Source organism: Alosa sapidissima, chromosome 21, assembly GCF_018492685.1.
Source record: "Alosa sapidissima isolate fAloSap1 chromosome 21, fAloSap1.pri, whole genome shotgun sequence".
NCBI lineage: Eukaryota > Metazoa > Chordata > Actinopteri > Clupeiformes > Clupeidae > Alosa > Alosa sapidissima.
This window is the reverse complement of record NC_055977.1, coordinates 30110025-30127294: the sequence shown is the minus strand read 5'-3', so window position 1 is coordinate 30127294 and position 17270 is coordinate 30110025. Positions and strand designations below refer to the sequence as shown.

The 17270-nt window shown below is 40.0% G+C and overlaps 1 protein-coding gene across 1 annotated transcript in view; it reads left to right on the top strand.

Annotated features, from left to right (window-relative positions):
* hpca (hippocalcin) overlaps positions 1-17270 on the top strand; it is a 31192-nt gene that overhangs the window by 11029 nt on the left and 2893 nt on the right. The window contains exons 2-4 of the mRNA XM_042076150.1: positions 11028-11173; positions 11874-12155; positions 14410-14515. Coding sequence (XP_041932084.1) covers positions 11078-11173; positions 11874-12155; positions 14410-14515 — 484 coding nt within the window. The 5' untranslated portion in view covers positions 11028-11077. The remainder of the gene's footprint in view (positions 1-11027; positions 11174-11873; positions 12156-14409; positions 14516-17270) is intronic.

The following is a 17270-nucleotide window of genomic DNA, read 5'->3' as shown; positions in this document are numbered from 1 at the left end:
TGACTAAATGCGCCTAGTTACGTAATAGGTGATCAAGTGACAAACTGAGTCTCAAATGATTAGGTGAATCTAGCTGAATGCACCATGTATTATCAGAAACAGAATTCAAGCACTTAAGATGGGAATTTAGACCATGTCCACTCTTCTGTTTTGTGAGAAATAACAACACCATCTTGTAAATGTGGTTGTGACATCTTAACAATTATATTTACTGAAGAATATTGCATCTATTTCTGTGGGAGAGGAATTAGAACATTAGGAAAAGGACATTGCCTAATACAGAAAGTGTAGCTAGAATGCAAATTCATATTAATTAATCTATAGATGCAGGCCTCATGCTAACCCTAGGTTATATCATAAATGCTGACTTCATTAAACATAGCCTAAATTATATTATATGTATAATTATTATTATTATAATTACAATTTATACTTTAATTTTAATTTGAATCGGGTAAACAGTCCACTAGTATAGTCTACTCCAATGGTTTGAAGTTAGATACTCCCATTTATTTGACATTTACTCCGGCTATTATAAAAAGCAGCTGATTATTTGTCTATAGTTATGGCATGTTTGTGCGTGCGTGCATGAAAGTGTGAAAGACGTCTTATCTGATTTTAATCTCTGTACAGTACATGAAGATAATCCTGAAGCCTCACCTTCAGTGATATGACACAGGAGCGCATCGAACTACCAACACATCCCAAATTCCCTCACAAGAGTACTAACCTTAAATTATCCATGAAACACTGCATTTACTCTAGTGTTCAGTGCAGGCACACAGCTGTTCACTGTATACATGTAGCGACACACACCTTAAGTACTTACACACTACACTCAATATCTGCCATTTGAAGTGACAGAGTGACACTGATGCAGACACATTAACTCATATCTGACAGTGCATCATGTGAATAGAATATTAAGTCTAATTGTGCTGTGCAGTGAGTATCTCATTCCCAGACACCTCCTAGCAAGAGATGCTAGGACCCATGGATTATAATCTCCTTGGTAGCACGTCTGTCTCTCATGATGGTGCTTTGGGTTTGAATTCTGACCAGTGTGGGACTATGTAGTACACACAACACAGATTACATGTGTGAATTTGTAGTTGCCTGCACAAGCTGCACAGTTGTCCTGGAGGGCAGCCAGTATGTGCTCAGCTGATTTTAGTGACAAGACTTGTGTTACTATTACTGATTACTGGACATTTATTGTTTACAGTTTCTCGCTCCTTCAGTTTCTCCAACTCTCTCATTTTCTCTCAGTTTTTTTCTAATCCCAATTTCTCTCTCTTACTCTCTCTCTACCATGTGGTGGGTAAAGGTTAATCCATGCGCTTGGTTTTAGCCTGGAAAACTCTGCATACCATAACATTCATTCCTGCAGGCGCCCCTGCCCGGTCTAACCCAGAGTAGCCTACTACGAGTTTGAATTTCCAAGGTGGCTGCGCCCATTAACAGTAAATGCGAGTCGCATATGCTCTCTTTATTAGCAATTCTGTTGGATTTGTGTTACGTTAAATCAGTCGTAGAAACAATAATAGGGTAAAACACTGTGTAATGTTTTGTTACAAACTGGCTAGTAGCAACTGCTAACAACAGCAGCCGTGGCCTACTGGTTAGCGCTTCGGACTTGTAACCGGAGGGTTGCCGGTTCGAACCCCGACCAGTAGGCGCGGCTGAAGTGCCCTTGAGCAAGGCACCTAACCCCTCACTGCTCCCCGAGCGCCGCTGTTGTTGCAGGCAGCTCACTGCGCCGGGATTAGTGTGTGCTGAATGTGTTTCACTAATTCATGGGATAAATGCAGAGACCAAATTTCCCTCACGGGATCAAAAGAGTATATATACTTATACTAAAAATCCTAAGGATATTTATCCTGCATACGACTCATTGCTTACATCTTATGACGTTGCTTAGCTGTGCTTTTTGATTTTTTGGATCAATGTGTATCTAATAAATATACTTGGGTTTGTGTGTTGAGTCAGGAATTGTGAGGTAGGATGGGAGTACCTGAGACAAAGTTTGATGTTTGAAAGCATTTTATCTTAACGCTAAGAGTACTTCTAAATCACACTAAGAATGCAAGTTTGGCAGTGATGCCTCCATGTCGAAAAGGCTTTCCTGCCACTCAGTAGCAGCAACTGGAATCCATGCATTTCCACGGAATTATTTTCTGAATCTGATCCCTTATCATACCTGTTCATTCGTACTCGTCGCTCGACTTATTGTGACTAAATTCAAGATGGTGGCAAACGGTAAACTTCCTGAAGGTACTGTCTGTATAAATCGTCTTGAAAATAAACTACCAGTGCTTTTTCAAAGTTTTCAATGTCTCGTTTTATATGTCAGGGCCCTCAGAAGTCTATCAATGAAGTGTGGAGCTACTTTGAGCCTCGCAAATGGTGTAAAACAGTGATTTATTTGCATGGCTAGGCCGATGCCCGAGGCACCCCCATCGAAAACCTGTTGGTAGCATCGGCTAACTAGCGCCAGATTTTGGAGTGCAGGGTACAAGCCGAGATGAGCTATGAGACAAAAGTTCACACTCTGTATCATGTTTCAACACACATTAGGTCAATATCACACCGAACTTCTCCTTTAAATGTCCTAGTTGTTCGTAGATAAATGTGATTTCATATTAACAGCACTCGCCACATTCATAGCCTACTGTCAATCCATAAAACCTTTGCTGAAATGTATGGTCCGATGCTTTCCTTCTTATCCAGAGAATACGGTTATTTTGCTCCTGTGCGACGCTTTAACCTGCTCTGGTCGCATGCTCATTACATAAATTACGTCACGTTAGCATTGATTTCGGAAAAAAAGTTTATTACTCAGCGTTTAAGTAAGTTACTAGGTTATGACGCCAATCACACAATGTTATATCACTCCGAAAATAGAAAAAGTTCATATAAAGGCTTAAAACGCTTCAGCTGTAACGTTATTTGATGTCAAAGTGGTGCCAAATTGAATGGGATTCAATGGAATGGCTAGGTGGAACTGGTCTACTACTTTTCTTTGCATCTTCCGTCAAGGATTTTCGCTGCTTCTTCGCCAGCTTTGCCATTATACACACGTTTGCAGCAATCGCTAGCGTTTCGTTAGCCTGTCTTTGTGCTGGGGATGCAGGATGTAAACTGATCCTGCTTCTCGCGATGTCTGAGACTTTGTGAGACTAAAGGTCGGCGGGTACGATACACCGAACTTGCAAGCGGGATGTTCTTCTTACAGGCAGTAGGGGCGGGCGAGAGAGTCTTTGTTCGCCCTGTAATGAATCAACCATATACCAACTTACAAAGATGATTAATTAACACGAAAATGTTGCCTGCCAAACTATGAAAAAAGTGTGACTTGTCTGGAAAATATGGTACATGGATTAACAAAATAACAGCCTGACCGGATTTAAAACAGGTCTGAAAAGCTAATCATGTTTTCGTAAACTTAATTGCTTGGAAGAGCAGAAGAAATGCTACATATTATTCTTTGAAAAAATAGGCCTACTCAGATTCACAATATTGAGATTTCAAAGGCTATTGTAATCTCATCTGACACATTCCATTTAAAGGTATTGCTCAACACTGCTATTAGTCAGCTTTAACCAAATATTTTATTAATCAACTTCAGTCTGGCTCTGCCCACTCTCCACTCCACTGGCTTTGCCTTTGATCACATCTTCCCACTAGCACTATGAACTACTATGTATAATACTACTTCTCATGCAATACTACGCATGCTCTACCATGTTTGTCAGGGATATGTCGCTGCCAAGCCCGTACCCTAAAAGTTTTAACTAAGAGTTTTCTGCTGCTGAGACCAACTTTTAGTAAGGAAAAAACTCCTAAACTCCATTTCTATGGTTGATGTCAATAGACAAGGTGCACAAAAGGCTCTTCCTGTACACTCATTTATTTATGCTCTCAAACAACTGTTTGAACCTGTTAGCTTTTGGAAATAGACCCTTTTTTTTTTTTTTTTTTGCTCTGGAACATTCCTTTAATACTGACACAAGTTTCTCCTAAATTCGACAGTTAGGAGCTACTTTTAGGAGCTTATGATTCTTTCCCACTCCCTCAGAATGATTTTTTCATAGTCAAAGTGTACAAGCAAATTCTTTGAAAAGGAAGTAAGGAAAAGGAATGTTAAGCTTACGGCAGACTGCCTCCCAAGGCTTGTGCATCATAGGTTTTTAGGCAGACAAAGTGAGAGAAGATGGTCTAATAGAGTGAACAAGTCTCACAAAGGCTTCTATTCTAGTTTCCTTCATGCTTAATGTTCACCCTCATGAGTTATCTTTATATCAGTAGAAAGCCAGTCCACCTCTTTTCAAAATGTCTGTTGTTTGTTACCCTCAGTAGCTTGCATTTGCAGCTCTCCACTTTTCACTCTTTCATCCAGAGAATGGTGCAACCCCTGGTGCAAAAGACAAAGAACATAGCACATAAGTGCTGTAATGTGCCAACACACAGAGCATGTGTTGTAAATAATTAGCGTCTCGCCTTTGTGTCTGTTACCCTAGCACTGTGAATGGAGGCTGGTATTCCCTATCTGATTGACCCACTTAGAAAAACAGAAGTCTTTAAAAGCATTGAGTTCCTCAAAGGAAGGCTATCCATGACACATATTGTGCTGCCTCCCTTCAAATTCTGCCTTGTTGCACTATAGGAAAATGAAACACTGACATTGGTGACATGGTGCAAGAAAGACACCAGCACCTGATTTCACAACACAGTCACACTAAAGACCATGATACACACTGGGGTTTGGGGCATAGCATAACCCCCTCTCCTGTCCCTCTCATAATATACAATCAGGACACCTAACATACTGTACACCAAACATGAAACAAATCTGATGAAACGTCGAGAAATGGAGTTAAGACCAGTGAAATAGCCATTCTGTCTGTTGCCAAAGGGTGGTGCTATGCCATAATAATCAATAACCATTGAAGGTTCAGCCAAATCAGCCAATGTATTGGGATTCAATGACACATTGTGTTTATTCAGCAATATATTTAAATTCATTGCATCACCATTTTGACATATTTCAACATAGAGGGCGACCGATATGGGTTTTTCTCTGGCCGAAGCTGATGCCGATCTTTAGAAATCAGGATCAGCCTATGGCCGATAAATGTTGCCGATTTATTTTGGCTGATATGTGCTCGTTTATATGCCTCTATTTGAAAGATAAAATGTAACACTAATATTTAAGATACACACACACAAGTCTAACTATTGCAATGCGATGCAACGGTAGTTTTATTTCTAACACTATTCTATCAACACAGACATTTACATCGATTGTCTGGCATTATAATTTATTTGCCTCGGGTGTACTTTGGAGTGGGTAAGACTGTTTTTAGTGGCAGGCTAACACATACTGATGACTTGCGCTAGCCTAGCACCTGCAAACTCTGCAACTAGAAGGACTGGATGAAACGTGTTGAAAACGGTCTCCACTGATAAATATCACACTTGCTAACTTGGAAATGAGGTCCTATGTCCAAAATCCTGAACCACCCCTTTAAGCACATTTTCGCACAAATTCATCTAAAAGCGGCAAATTTGGCACAGATGTAGCTCAGGTCATACTGAAATAATTTAGCTAGGGCGCCGGAGCCAGCGATCCTTGGGGCCAAGATGGCAGCCAAATCCAATATGGCCACTGCCCGAAAATGGTTCCGGCTATACAGTAACTTTTGAACCACATGAGTTACAGATACAAACTTGATATCTTTTTCAGCTTAATTGATCATGGGAAACACATAGGAATGTTAAAATGTATGACCCGGTGCATCTGTCCAAAAAAACAGTGTTGGCTGTACAGTAGTATGGGGCCTTACACCCCATTGTTTGTGCAAATTAATCTACAAGCACCAAATTTGGCACAGATGCAGCAGGGCATACGGAAATGATTTAGCCAGGGCGCCCAAGCCAATGGTCCCCGAGACCAAGATGGCAGCCAAATCCAATATGGCTGTCGACCTGAAAGGGATTCAGCTATAGCTTTTTGAGTCAGATGTGATACAAATACAAACTTGATGTCTATTTTACATTTTCTTGACGATGGGAAACCCATAGGAATACTTACATTTATGATTTGGTATGTATTAGGACCCCACAAATTCCCTAAATTCATAATTGCTGCTGTCCGAAAAAGGGTTTTGGCTACAAATGTTGAACCAAATGCGCTACAAATTAGGATGTTTTGTCTATTTTATGTTTATTGACCACCGGAAGTCCATTGGCATATTTATATGTATGCTTGTGTAAGTCTGGAACCTGTATTCTTTTGAAGACTGTGGTTGAAAATCCTTTTTTTACCACAACTTTGAAGGTTATTCTCAATGTTGATTCATTTCCTTATAAAAGTGAAATGCACTGTGCAAAATGCTTTCAGTGTACTACAGGTGAATACATTTTAAAGTGCAATATAAGAAAGAATAAGACACAATTATTATTGCAAGGCAATATTTATATTATGTCAAATTGTTAAGAATAATATAGTCAATTTTAAAGGTTTGCTTAGCATAACAAAAAAAACAGCAATAACTGAATTCTCATGAATTCTCATGGTCTCTCTCACAATTGTAGTCATAAGAAACACTTGTAGAAAAAAGTACACCTGGTTAGGAAGGAAGTTGGTAGGAAAGGAAGTAGTTGGCTAAACACTGTTGGTCATATTCTGAGACCACAGGTGACCTACATTACAATTTGCATACCGTCCAGAGGTGGGTGTGGAGGATGCCTTAATCTACCTGCTTCATAGAACACACTCTCACCTGGACAGGGCTGTCAGCATTGTGAGGATCATGTTCTTTGATTTCTCAAGTGCGTTTGATACCATACAGCCTATGCTGCTACGTGAGAAGCTGTGAAGGACACAGGTAGACACCTCCATAACTTCATGGATTACTGATTACATGACTGACAGACCACAGGTTGTCAGAATGAAAGGGTGTGTGTCTGAGCAGGTAGTCAGTAGCATAGGAGCACCATAAGGGACTGTGCTGTCTCCTTTTCTTTTCACCTGCCACACAGGGCAAAACCGTTGTCCATGACAGCTTAATCTGACACCTGTTGTTTGTGCCAAATTTCATGAGTTCATGAACTCCGGCACAGTACCAGAAACTATAATAATAATCCTTACTTAATAATCCTTGTACAAGTAATTGTCCATATTCCAAATATGCACTACACTTACAAATATATCTATCTAAGACAGCTACAAATCATCCTATATTTATATGCCATTACAAATATGTTATGCCGTTACAAATCAGTGCATACGGTTACTATGTCTTTCAATTAAGAATCTGTTCAGCCTTCAAATATCAAATCTACAGATCACAAGTAGTTATGAGTTCACTACAGTACAGTAAGATAATTAGTCTAATTAGTACATTAGTTCACTACAGCAATGTAAGAGAATGAATCAATGACAGCTGACATTAGGGTCTTGCTTTCCAAAGCTGCTTAATATATCTAAATTCTGACTGCTGAATGTTGGACTTTTCTTGCCATGCGCTGTCACTCCATGGCATCAAAGACTAAATTAATTCCCACTGTGATTATTTTGACAGGCCATAGGCTACAAATTAAAATCGTTGCATCAGTTGGATACAAAGCAGAATATGGAAAGAAGGGGCAAGTAGTCGTGCAGGGCACGGTGGCCACACACAGGCCAAAGTGGCATGTGAACTCCCGATTTTTAAAGCTGCAGTTGGCAAGTCTGACTGAGGGGACTTAGCTAAAATGTTGAATGTTTACAACTCTCATGCCCCTCCCCCACTACCACCGAGCACCCTGTCATCCGGATTGTGCTTGTCATTGTGCACCAGACTGTGATTTGACAGTCAGATCTCACACAGCTCTGCTCTGATTGGACCAGAAGAACCGGGAGCTGTGGATTTTTGTAAAACAAATCACAGGCTCTAGGTGGAGGTAAAAGTGTGTTTTTTTTTTTTTTTCTAAAACCGGCTGATTTATGTTGTTCTGTCGGAGCATAGTGTCGGTTTCAGTGACTATGATCAAAAAAATCTTGCCAACTGCAGCTTTAAAGGGGGATCACGGCCAATGCAAGGCGGCCGTGAAATTCCAGCCTTGATAGATACAAAGATATATATTTTTTTCTGCTAAATTCACCAGTTAGGAGCAACATTTAGCTTCAAGATTCTCTGTGAATATGGGGTCAGGTGTTTGATTGTACTGAGTAATGTTTTCTATATCATCTGTGATTTCCCTGTATTTAAATCTGAATAAGGGTTTTGTTTTTTACTATTCCTTAGTAGTCTGTTCTTTGCCATGAGAACAAAACATGTGGATGGTTTGTTTTGCTTTCTGAGGGTTGCAGAGCTGTAGGCAATTTTTCAGGAACTTGTTGCATGATTAATTGCAAATACTCACACATTCATACACGTATAGTATATAACCACAAATACACACACCATCTGTGAGGTTGGTAGTAGGATCTGCATACATTCAGGCCTAAAGTCAGCATTATACCTTGTGCATTGGATGCTCTGTGTGAACTATGTTGCGATGTTGGTGCATTCTTGTAAATGGTATCACTGCCAAGAAAAATAACATCTAGGAGCACCAAGGTGAAGGAATTTGGCAATTTGGATCAGCTTCCAGACAGTTTTTGTGTAGCCTAGTATCAGACATTACACGTACAGTATTTACTCATGCACAAACACATACACATACACTTGGATCACAATGATCGTAATATGCAGCCTGGAGGATAAATTCAATTAGTCTGCTCATAGAGTGAGCAGCATAAGAGAGTGAGTGTGTGTGTGTGTGTGTGTGTGTGTGTGTGGGGGGGGGGGGGGGGGGATTGTTTCAACATACTTGTGAAGTATATAGTCTACAATCATTTTTTAAAATGCAGAACATACCTTTACTTTGAGGCATTTTGACAACTGAGACCTTCAGAATGCAACATGATAGCTATGAAGTATGATGAAACAAGCTAGGAAGTATGTTGAAACAATTTCATCATACTTCATAGCTATTCTGAAGCTAGCATTCTAAAGATCTCAGTTGTCAAAATGGCTCAAAGTAAAGGCATGTTTTGCATTTAAAACAATGATTGGCTATATACTTCCTAACCTCAGGTGTGTTTATTTGTGTGGTTATAATGTGAAATAATGAGTACTTTTTCATAGACAAATTCTTTGTTTGTAGATAAGTACATACTGTACAGATATGTGGCTGTGTTTACTGTGATTCTCAGCCTACATACACTAGTGGTGTGTGTGTGTTTGCGCTCCCTGGTGGAAACAGGAATAAAATGAAGCCCACAATCTCTTAGCTGTTCTGGAAGTTTCTCCCACAGAGGACACAGCCTCATTCCCTCATTCTTATTTTTACCACCTTCATTAGCACTCTCCCTTTCTCTTAACCTCTCTCTGTCTCTCTATTCACCTCTCTCATAACCTTGTCTACCTTTCATCTACATCTCTTTTCCTCACCACTTTTCTTTTAGAACTAAGACCATTTATTAAGGTCTTTTCCTCACTACTTCCCTGTGTTAGGTGTTTGTGTGAGCCTGTTTGTCTGTATTGATTGTGTATGTATCTATGAATATGCAGTATCTGCATTCTGCATCTTTAAATGTGTGCTGTAGAACCTGTGATAGAAGCTCTGTGTGTGTGTGTGTGTGTGTGTGTGTCTATGTGTTTCTGTGTGTGTGTTTGTGTACATATGTGTAAAGCTCGATCCTTCACTCACAGCTGATTGGCCGACACAGATGTTGATGACCCACATAGCATCGGTGACCAGATGCTTAGGATGGGGGATGGCATAATAAAAGCCTGTGTGTGTGTGTGTGATCACATCTGGATGTTATACGACATGCATGTGACTCTTGACTGATAGAAGGGATTTGAACAGAAGAGGACAGAAAAAAAGCATTCATGGGGGACTGGGACAGAAAGGGGCTGTTTGTCTAAGTGTGTGTTGTGGAAGCATGGTAGGGCTGAGTTTTAGTGTAGCATTAGTGTTGTCTTTCCTATTCCACAAGTAAATGTAAATGTCAGGTCTCTGGACCAAGTGTACTGGCGTATACAAGGTATTTGGTCTCTGCATTTATCCCATCCGTCAATTAGTGAACACACAGAGCACACAGTGAGGTGAAGCACACACTAACCCGGAGCAGTGAGCTGCCTTGCTACAGCGGTGCTCGGGGAGCAGTGAGGGGTTAGGTGCCGTGCTCAAGGGCACTTCAGCCGTTCCTACTGGTCAGGGATCGAACCGGCAACCCTTCGGTTACAAGCCCGAAGCTTTTCATTTGTCTGTCATGTTGAAACAATTAGGCTAAGATGTATTTTCATGAATTATCATTGCTGGTATCCTCTTCAGCCCCTCTATGTTACTTCTCCCTGTCAGCGTTCTCTACCCCAAATGAACATGATACAGTATGCTTGTGTGAGCATTAACCTCTAATTATAAGCAGTGATGTGATAGGCGAGAGGAGACTCACAGGCAAGGCTCCTGCTGTGGCACAAATTGAGGGAAAATGGCTATTTCTGCATACATGAATACTGGAGGAGTGGAGAACTTTGAGCAAAGAAAATATTTGGAGAAAGGTTGTTTCAGAGGTGACACTCATAATTGCATGATAGCACACTTAGCATGTGAATATACATGTTGGCAAGGCTTGTCATACTGTTTCTGGGAACATATGCCGTTTTTTTTTTTTGATGATGGTTGATGTTGAATTCAGACATCACATTGGGTTTGAGAGTTAGACCAGCTCTACCCCAGATCACTAGTCTTGTTCTATTTAAGACAGTTTTCTGCTATTTGGACTTGGAGTCTCTGGTCTCTTAAGAGTCAGATGTTTGACCACTGGTCAGGTCATTCGTGACAAATACTAGCAATGACAAAAATTAAGGTCTGCTGAATACTAGTGTAGACAAGGATTGAATGATAAACTGCACTAAGCTGTGACTGTGTAGTGAAACTAGACTCTGATTGGTCAGTCATGATAATGTCTATATCATTCTCTTTCTCAGATTTGACCTGGGCTTCAGTGCTGTCACTGTGACCACATAGACTTGTCACCATGGGAAAGCAGAACAGCAAGCTCCGGCCAGAGGTATTGCAGGACCTACGGGAGAACACAGAGTTCTCCGACCATGAGTTGCAGGAGTGGTATAAGGTGAGCACATTGACACCCCTGGGAATCTCAGACTTTTTTCTGGGTTGCACTTTTTGTACAAGTTACAGATCACCCGAACTTGATATCCAAAGTGTGTAGAACTCCTTTAGAGAGCCTTTGGGACATACAGTAACAACTGTTTCACTATTTGCACAATTGATCCAGTTTTGCTGGAATTCCACAATTCATGTTGTACTACACTCAATCTCCTTTCATTTACTTATGAACTCTACAGAAAGCCTTGAACACCCAAGAGACCGCAACAAAAGTAGCAAAATATCCCCTTTCACTTCAGAACGAATTCAGGGAAAATACACATAAATAAGAGGCTATGGAGTTCAGGCTTGGCCAGATAGCTGTCCTCAAGTTCTGGTAAGCTGTCAAGCTGTCTCCACCGTCACATGGCAGTTATATGAATGGATTAGTCTCCCACAGAGGCATAAGCCCTTTGAATCAGTGGATGGAGGGCTTGACATCCATGTTATGACCTGGATTGTATCCCACAATATTAGTGCTCAGCGTCATGGGTCAAATATACAGTGTCAGTGTCTGTGAATTCTAATTCTCAAGAAAGCAAGTTCTTTTTGGCTTATTTTTAAATAAGTATTTTTTCTAGGGTCATGAATTCATGCAATTTTTAATGAAATCATATTTTTTTTCCCCCAACTCAATAAACCTCCATTTTTTTCCTTCTTCCCAGGGATTCTTAAAGGATTGCCCTAGTGGTACACTCAATGTTGAAGAGTTCAAGAAGATATATGCTAATTTCTTCCCATATGGAGATGCCTCCAAGTTTGCAGAGCACGTCTTCCGCACCTTCGACTCCAATGCTGATGGAACAATAGATTTCCGGGAGTTCATCATTGCTCTTAGTGTTACATCACGTGGGAAACTAGACCAGAAGCTGAAGTGGGCCTTCAGCATGTACGACCTGGACGGCAATGGCTACATCAGCCGTGATGAAATGCTGGAGATTGTTCAGGTCAGAAAGCATGCTAGTGTTTTAATAGGAAGAGTTTCCTTTTTTAGGTGATATATTGCAAATAAGCATGAGAAAGACCAGTATTGTGGGTGGATGCCATTACTGCTGTCGTAACTTCTGGGATCATACTTTAGTGCATAGTATTTTAGTTTTTTTTGTCAGTGGGACTGACTGAGTAGGACAAGAGCTATGAAGGGTATGTTTTTATCAGGAATGATTTGTAGCAAATTTACATAGGCAAAATATTTGACTATGTAATGCAACACTTTTGACATATATTACAAGGGATTACATTGTCCCCGGAGCAACTTAGTGCCTTAATCAAGGGCACAACGGTGGAAGCCGGGAATTGAACCGACAACTTTCAGGCTACTGCACGTTAGCCCAGCTCCTTAACCACTATGCAACCACCACCATCTTCCTTGGTGGCAAGGGAGAAGAACCAGTGTGTTTATCTCTCATCAAAATGATTGTGCATGTAATAAAAACTAGGTAAAAACCTTGGTCACTTCAAACTATATTTATGTGGAGAGTGATTCTGTGATAAAGCAGAAGCAGTGGCCTGTGCGTCTCTAAATTTTTAGTGTATATCAGCTATCAAGAGCTATGCCAACATTTTTTAAAGCAAAAATATTTCTATACAATAGGTAATGTGGTATTACTGACACAATGTGAGGTGAAGTCCCTTGAACGGCAGTGACCATATAGTTAAGATAAATCCATGGCCTTGATTGAATTGCTTTTTATAACATGACAGCCATCAGTTGACCTGCAGTTAACCTGAAACGACAAAGCATTACTGTGAGGTAATGTGAGGAAAAACTCTAGCTGAGAAAACCTTCTGAGATTTTCTTGATTCAGAGGTCTGGTATGCACACAAGTGGTTAATGGAATACAAATGGAAAAACTAGACAAAACAATTCAACAACACATGAAGTGGTGGGTTATGGAAATAGTGTTCCAGTACCAGTCACAAGAGATACAATTGTAGGCCTGGTTTGGTGGTATAACATTGCAATTTCTGAATAAGTCTAGTTCACAATTTCAAGAGTAAATTACACAAACAGTCAACAACAGTTGGTATTACTGGAGCGCCGTCCTAACCCTAGTGCAAGATATATTATTATTGCAAGACATCCAGTTTGAATATGCCTGCTTTAACATCAATGTCAGTAAGTCAATGTTAGTAAGTCAGTGTTAGGCTAATCACTTGTCCTGATACTGCTACCACTACCTCAATTGCTATTCCCCCTCTCTGTTAGTTACACCACAACTAATGCCTATTAGTGTAAAGTGACTTTGTTGGCACAAAGCCACAGGATTTGTAATTGCTCTGTTTGTTTAAGCCGAGTAACATTGCCTCTCTTAGTGCAGGTGCAAAATGACCTGACCCCTGGTGTATGCAGGTGGTACTGCAGCTTTTAAGCTTTTGCACTTGGTTTCTGTGTAGCCTTGGGCTAGGAGATTGCTGCAGCATGACACAGGTGTGTTTACTGGGTACACCAGTGTCTGTTTCCATGGGGAGAGATCAGAAAGAGGTGGTGAAATAGAGAAAGACAAGATAGAACTACAGAAGCGACTGTTTCAGAGGTGGTTTGAGACAGAAAGGCAGAAACTGAACTTAGAGTGTGTGAAATGAAAGGAAAGAGAATAGAAGGATTGTGTTGTCAGGTCTCAGGCCTTTTGGCTCTCGGATTAGTGAGTTAAATTTAACAGGGGTTTATCCTGAGTGTGCACAACGGCTGGATTATCCAGTGGCTCATCGAGGTTGTGGAGTGCTGCCACTCCATCATGTGAACAGAGGGCAGTACTGGAAGGCTGGATGATGGAGAAACAGGAGAGATGACAAGAATAAAAGACAGAACGAGGGATGAAAGATATTTTTATGAATGCTTATTTTCCTGAGTTGCAGCCTGTCATAATCCATCACTCATGAAAGACAGACTAGAACTCATACAACTTGTTCTTACCCTTATCAAGAGTGAGATTGAGCGGGAATGAGATGGAATAAGGTGAAAAGGGTGACCTCAGCCTGATCAAGCCTCAGTGTTATGGTCTCAGTGAATGTGTTTAGTTGTGTAGTTAGAATGGCTCACACAACCTAGAACATTAATAAGGAAAGGGGACAAAATGACTGACACTTAGGTTACTGTAATTGTGTATCTTAGTTGTGATCAAAAGGGAATGCAAGATGCTTCAACTGTCACACACGTTTTCACCCTATTGTCCCATCTCCCTCCTCTTCTGTCTTTAGGCCATCTATAAAATGGTGTCCTCTGTGATGAAGATGCCTGAGGATGAGTCTACACCAGAGAAGAGGACTGACAAGATTTTCAGACAGATGGACCTCAACAATGATGGTAAGTTAACTAACAAAAGAAAAAAAAAACTAGGAGAGAGAGAATGAAACAATGCACTTGTAATATAAATGACATATGTAAGTCGTTTTGGAAAGTGTCTGCTAAACAAATACATGTAAAAGAGAGAGAGAGAGAGAGAGAATTGATACCCAAAAAGAAATTTGTGGTGCACAAAAAACCCTCAAGCATTGGGAAACTTTCTTGTCAGAAAGGTCTCCACCTCAACAGACAAAGGGCCTAGAATAAATTCAAAAAGTTTGAAATCAGAAATTTCAAGTTAACATATAGAAGATAAAATATAGCATTGTGGTGACAGTTATATTAAACTTTTCTTGAATTGCTGAAGCGGAATTGCTGAACACAAAAATGTTATTGAGCCACCTTGTGGCTGATTGTTTTAAATGAGGTAAATAGCCTTTGCTTGAGTGACATGGCTTATTTTTAGGAATCTTGGCGAGTACAAGGTTTGCTGTCTCTGCACCTTACTAGCTGGGTTTCTGTTCAACAGTATGATGCACATTTTGCCCAATCCAATAAGAAATCTTGACTGGAAACATTTGAAATTGGCTTAAAATTATATGATGCGATTAAAATGGATTGTTGTTGGATGGAAACCCAGCTGCTAGTTGATAACTACTTTCCTACAGATTCTTAGACAAATGGTCTCTTGTGCACTGCAGTTGACAGCAATGTCAATATCAATCAATGTCAATTAAACAAGAGAACATCTCATTTGGATAGCTAATGTGAAAGCTTGAATGCATTGCAATTGGGGAAAAAAGAACAGAGAGTTTGCAAAAAAAGTATTGATTGATTCTGAGGTGTCCATTTTTCAGTTCCGTGTCAAACGTAAAAGCCTGGGTGGGATTACACACACACTCCAACATTCCAACGATGTAAGAAAGATAATTTATTTATCCAGTTGCAGAGATAAAATAAATCCAGTTGCAAGAGATGAATGAAAAGTTGATGTAAATTAAATTCAGAAATAAAATGTAAGTGTTCAGTATAAATACAGACATGAGGATTATGTGGAGTAAGGAGTATGTTTAAAACTGTTTGTTACCCTCATGCTCATTTGTCATCGACCAAGTTCAATCCTAAACCACGTCATATAGGCTGCACTTTGGCCTTTTATGTGATTAAATGTCAATTATAACGTAAAGCACAAAAAAACATAAATATAATCAAACATTCCATCTTAACATTATCCAAACCCACATTTCAAACCAAAATATTAATTCAATTCTCATACAAAAACCAAGAAATGGCTGTAACAGATTATCTTAATGCACTTGATCCATTCAGCAAATGTCAGGTAGAATGTTTTCAGAGATTTCCCCATTTTTAGTAGGTACACACAGTGATATACACTGAACACACATGCACACAGAAACACACATAAAAATTCACACATAAATAATAATTTTGCAAATAATTAATAACTTTTAATTAAGTAACTTTCAATATTGAGATCAATACATTCTAATCTAAAAAATATTCTAAAAAGATTGCAATTTTCACAATCAATAAAGTAAATCTATCTCTCAATGTACTTAACATGCAATGTCTAGTGATATTGATGCTCTATCAGTGTCAGAAATGGGATGGATGATGACCATGTCATCTTTCAAGAAATCGACAGCCTCATCAACCAAGGCAGGGCATGACCAAGAGCAAATTTCCAAGAGCCTTAAAGGAGAATTCCGGTGTGATACTGACCTAAAGTGTATTGAAACATGATACCGAGTGTGAACGTATGTCTCATAGCCCATCTCGACTTGTCCCCTGCACTCCAAAATCTGGCGCTAGTTAGCCGATGCTACCAACAACTTTTTCAGTAGTGGTGCTTTGGCATCGGGCTAGCCATGCAAATAAATCACTGTTTTACACCCATTTACGAGGCTCAATGTATCTCCACACTTCATTGGTAGACTTCCTAGGGCCCTGACATTTAAAACGAGACATTGAGAACTTTGAAAAAGCACTGGTAGTTTACTTACAAGACGATTTATACAGACAGTATCTTCACGAAGTTTAACGTTTGCAGCCATCTTGAATTTAGTCACGATAAGTCGAGCAACGAGTAAGAATGAACAGGTATGATAAGGGATCAGATTCTAAAAATAATTCAGTGGAAATGCATGGATTCCAGTTGCTGCTACTGGAAGAAACTGGAATCCATGCATTTCCACTGAATTATTTTTGGAATCTAATCCCTTATCATAGCTGTTCATTCTTACTCGTTGCTCGACTTATCGTGACTAAATTCAAGATGGCTGCAAACGCTAAACTTCGTGAAGATACTGTCTGTATAAATCGTCTTGTAAGTAAACTACCAGTGCTTTTTCAAAGTTCTCAATGTCTCGTTTTAAATGTCAGGGCCCTCTGAAGTCTACCAATGAAGTGTGGAGATACATTGAGCCTCGTAAATGGGTGTAAAACAGTGATTTATTTGCATGGCTAGCCCGATGCCGAAGCACCACTATTGAAAAAGATGTTGGTAGCATCGGCTAACTAGCGCCAGATTTTGGAGTGCAGGGGACAAGCCGAGATGGGCTATGAGACATACGTTCACACTCGGTATCATGTTTCGATACACTTTAGGTCAATATCACACCGGAATTCTCCTTTAATGAGGCTTAAGTCCAGCTGTGTTTTCACCGATGGAGCCAACATTCCTTGGGTGGCAGTGAGGCAGCAAGACCACAAATTGGAAACACCTTGGTGAAAAGCAATGAATGATTCCACACTA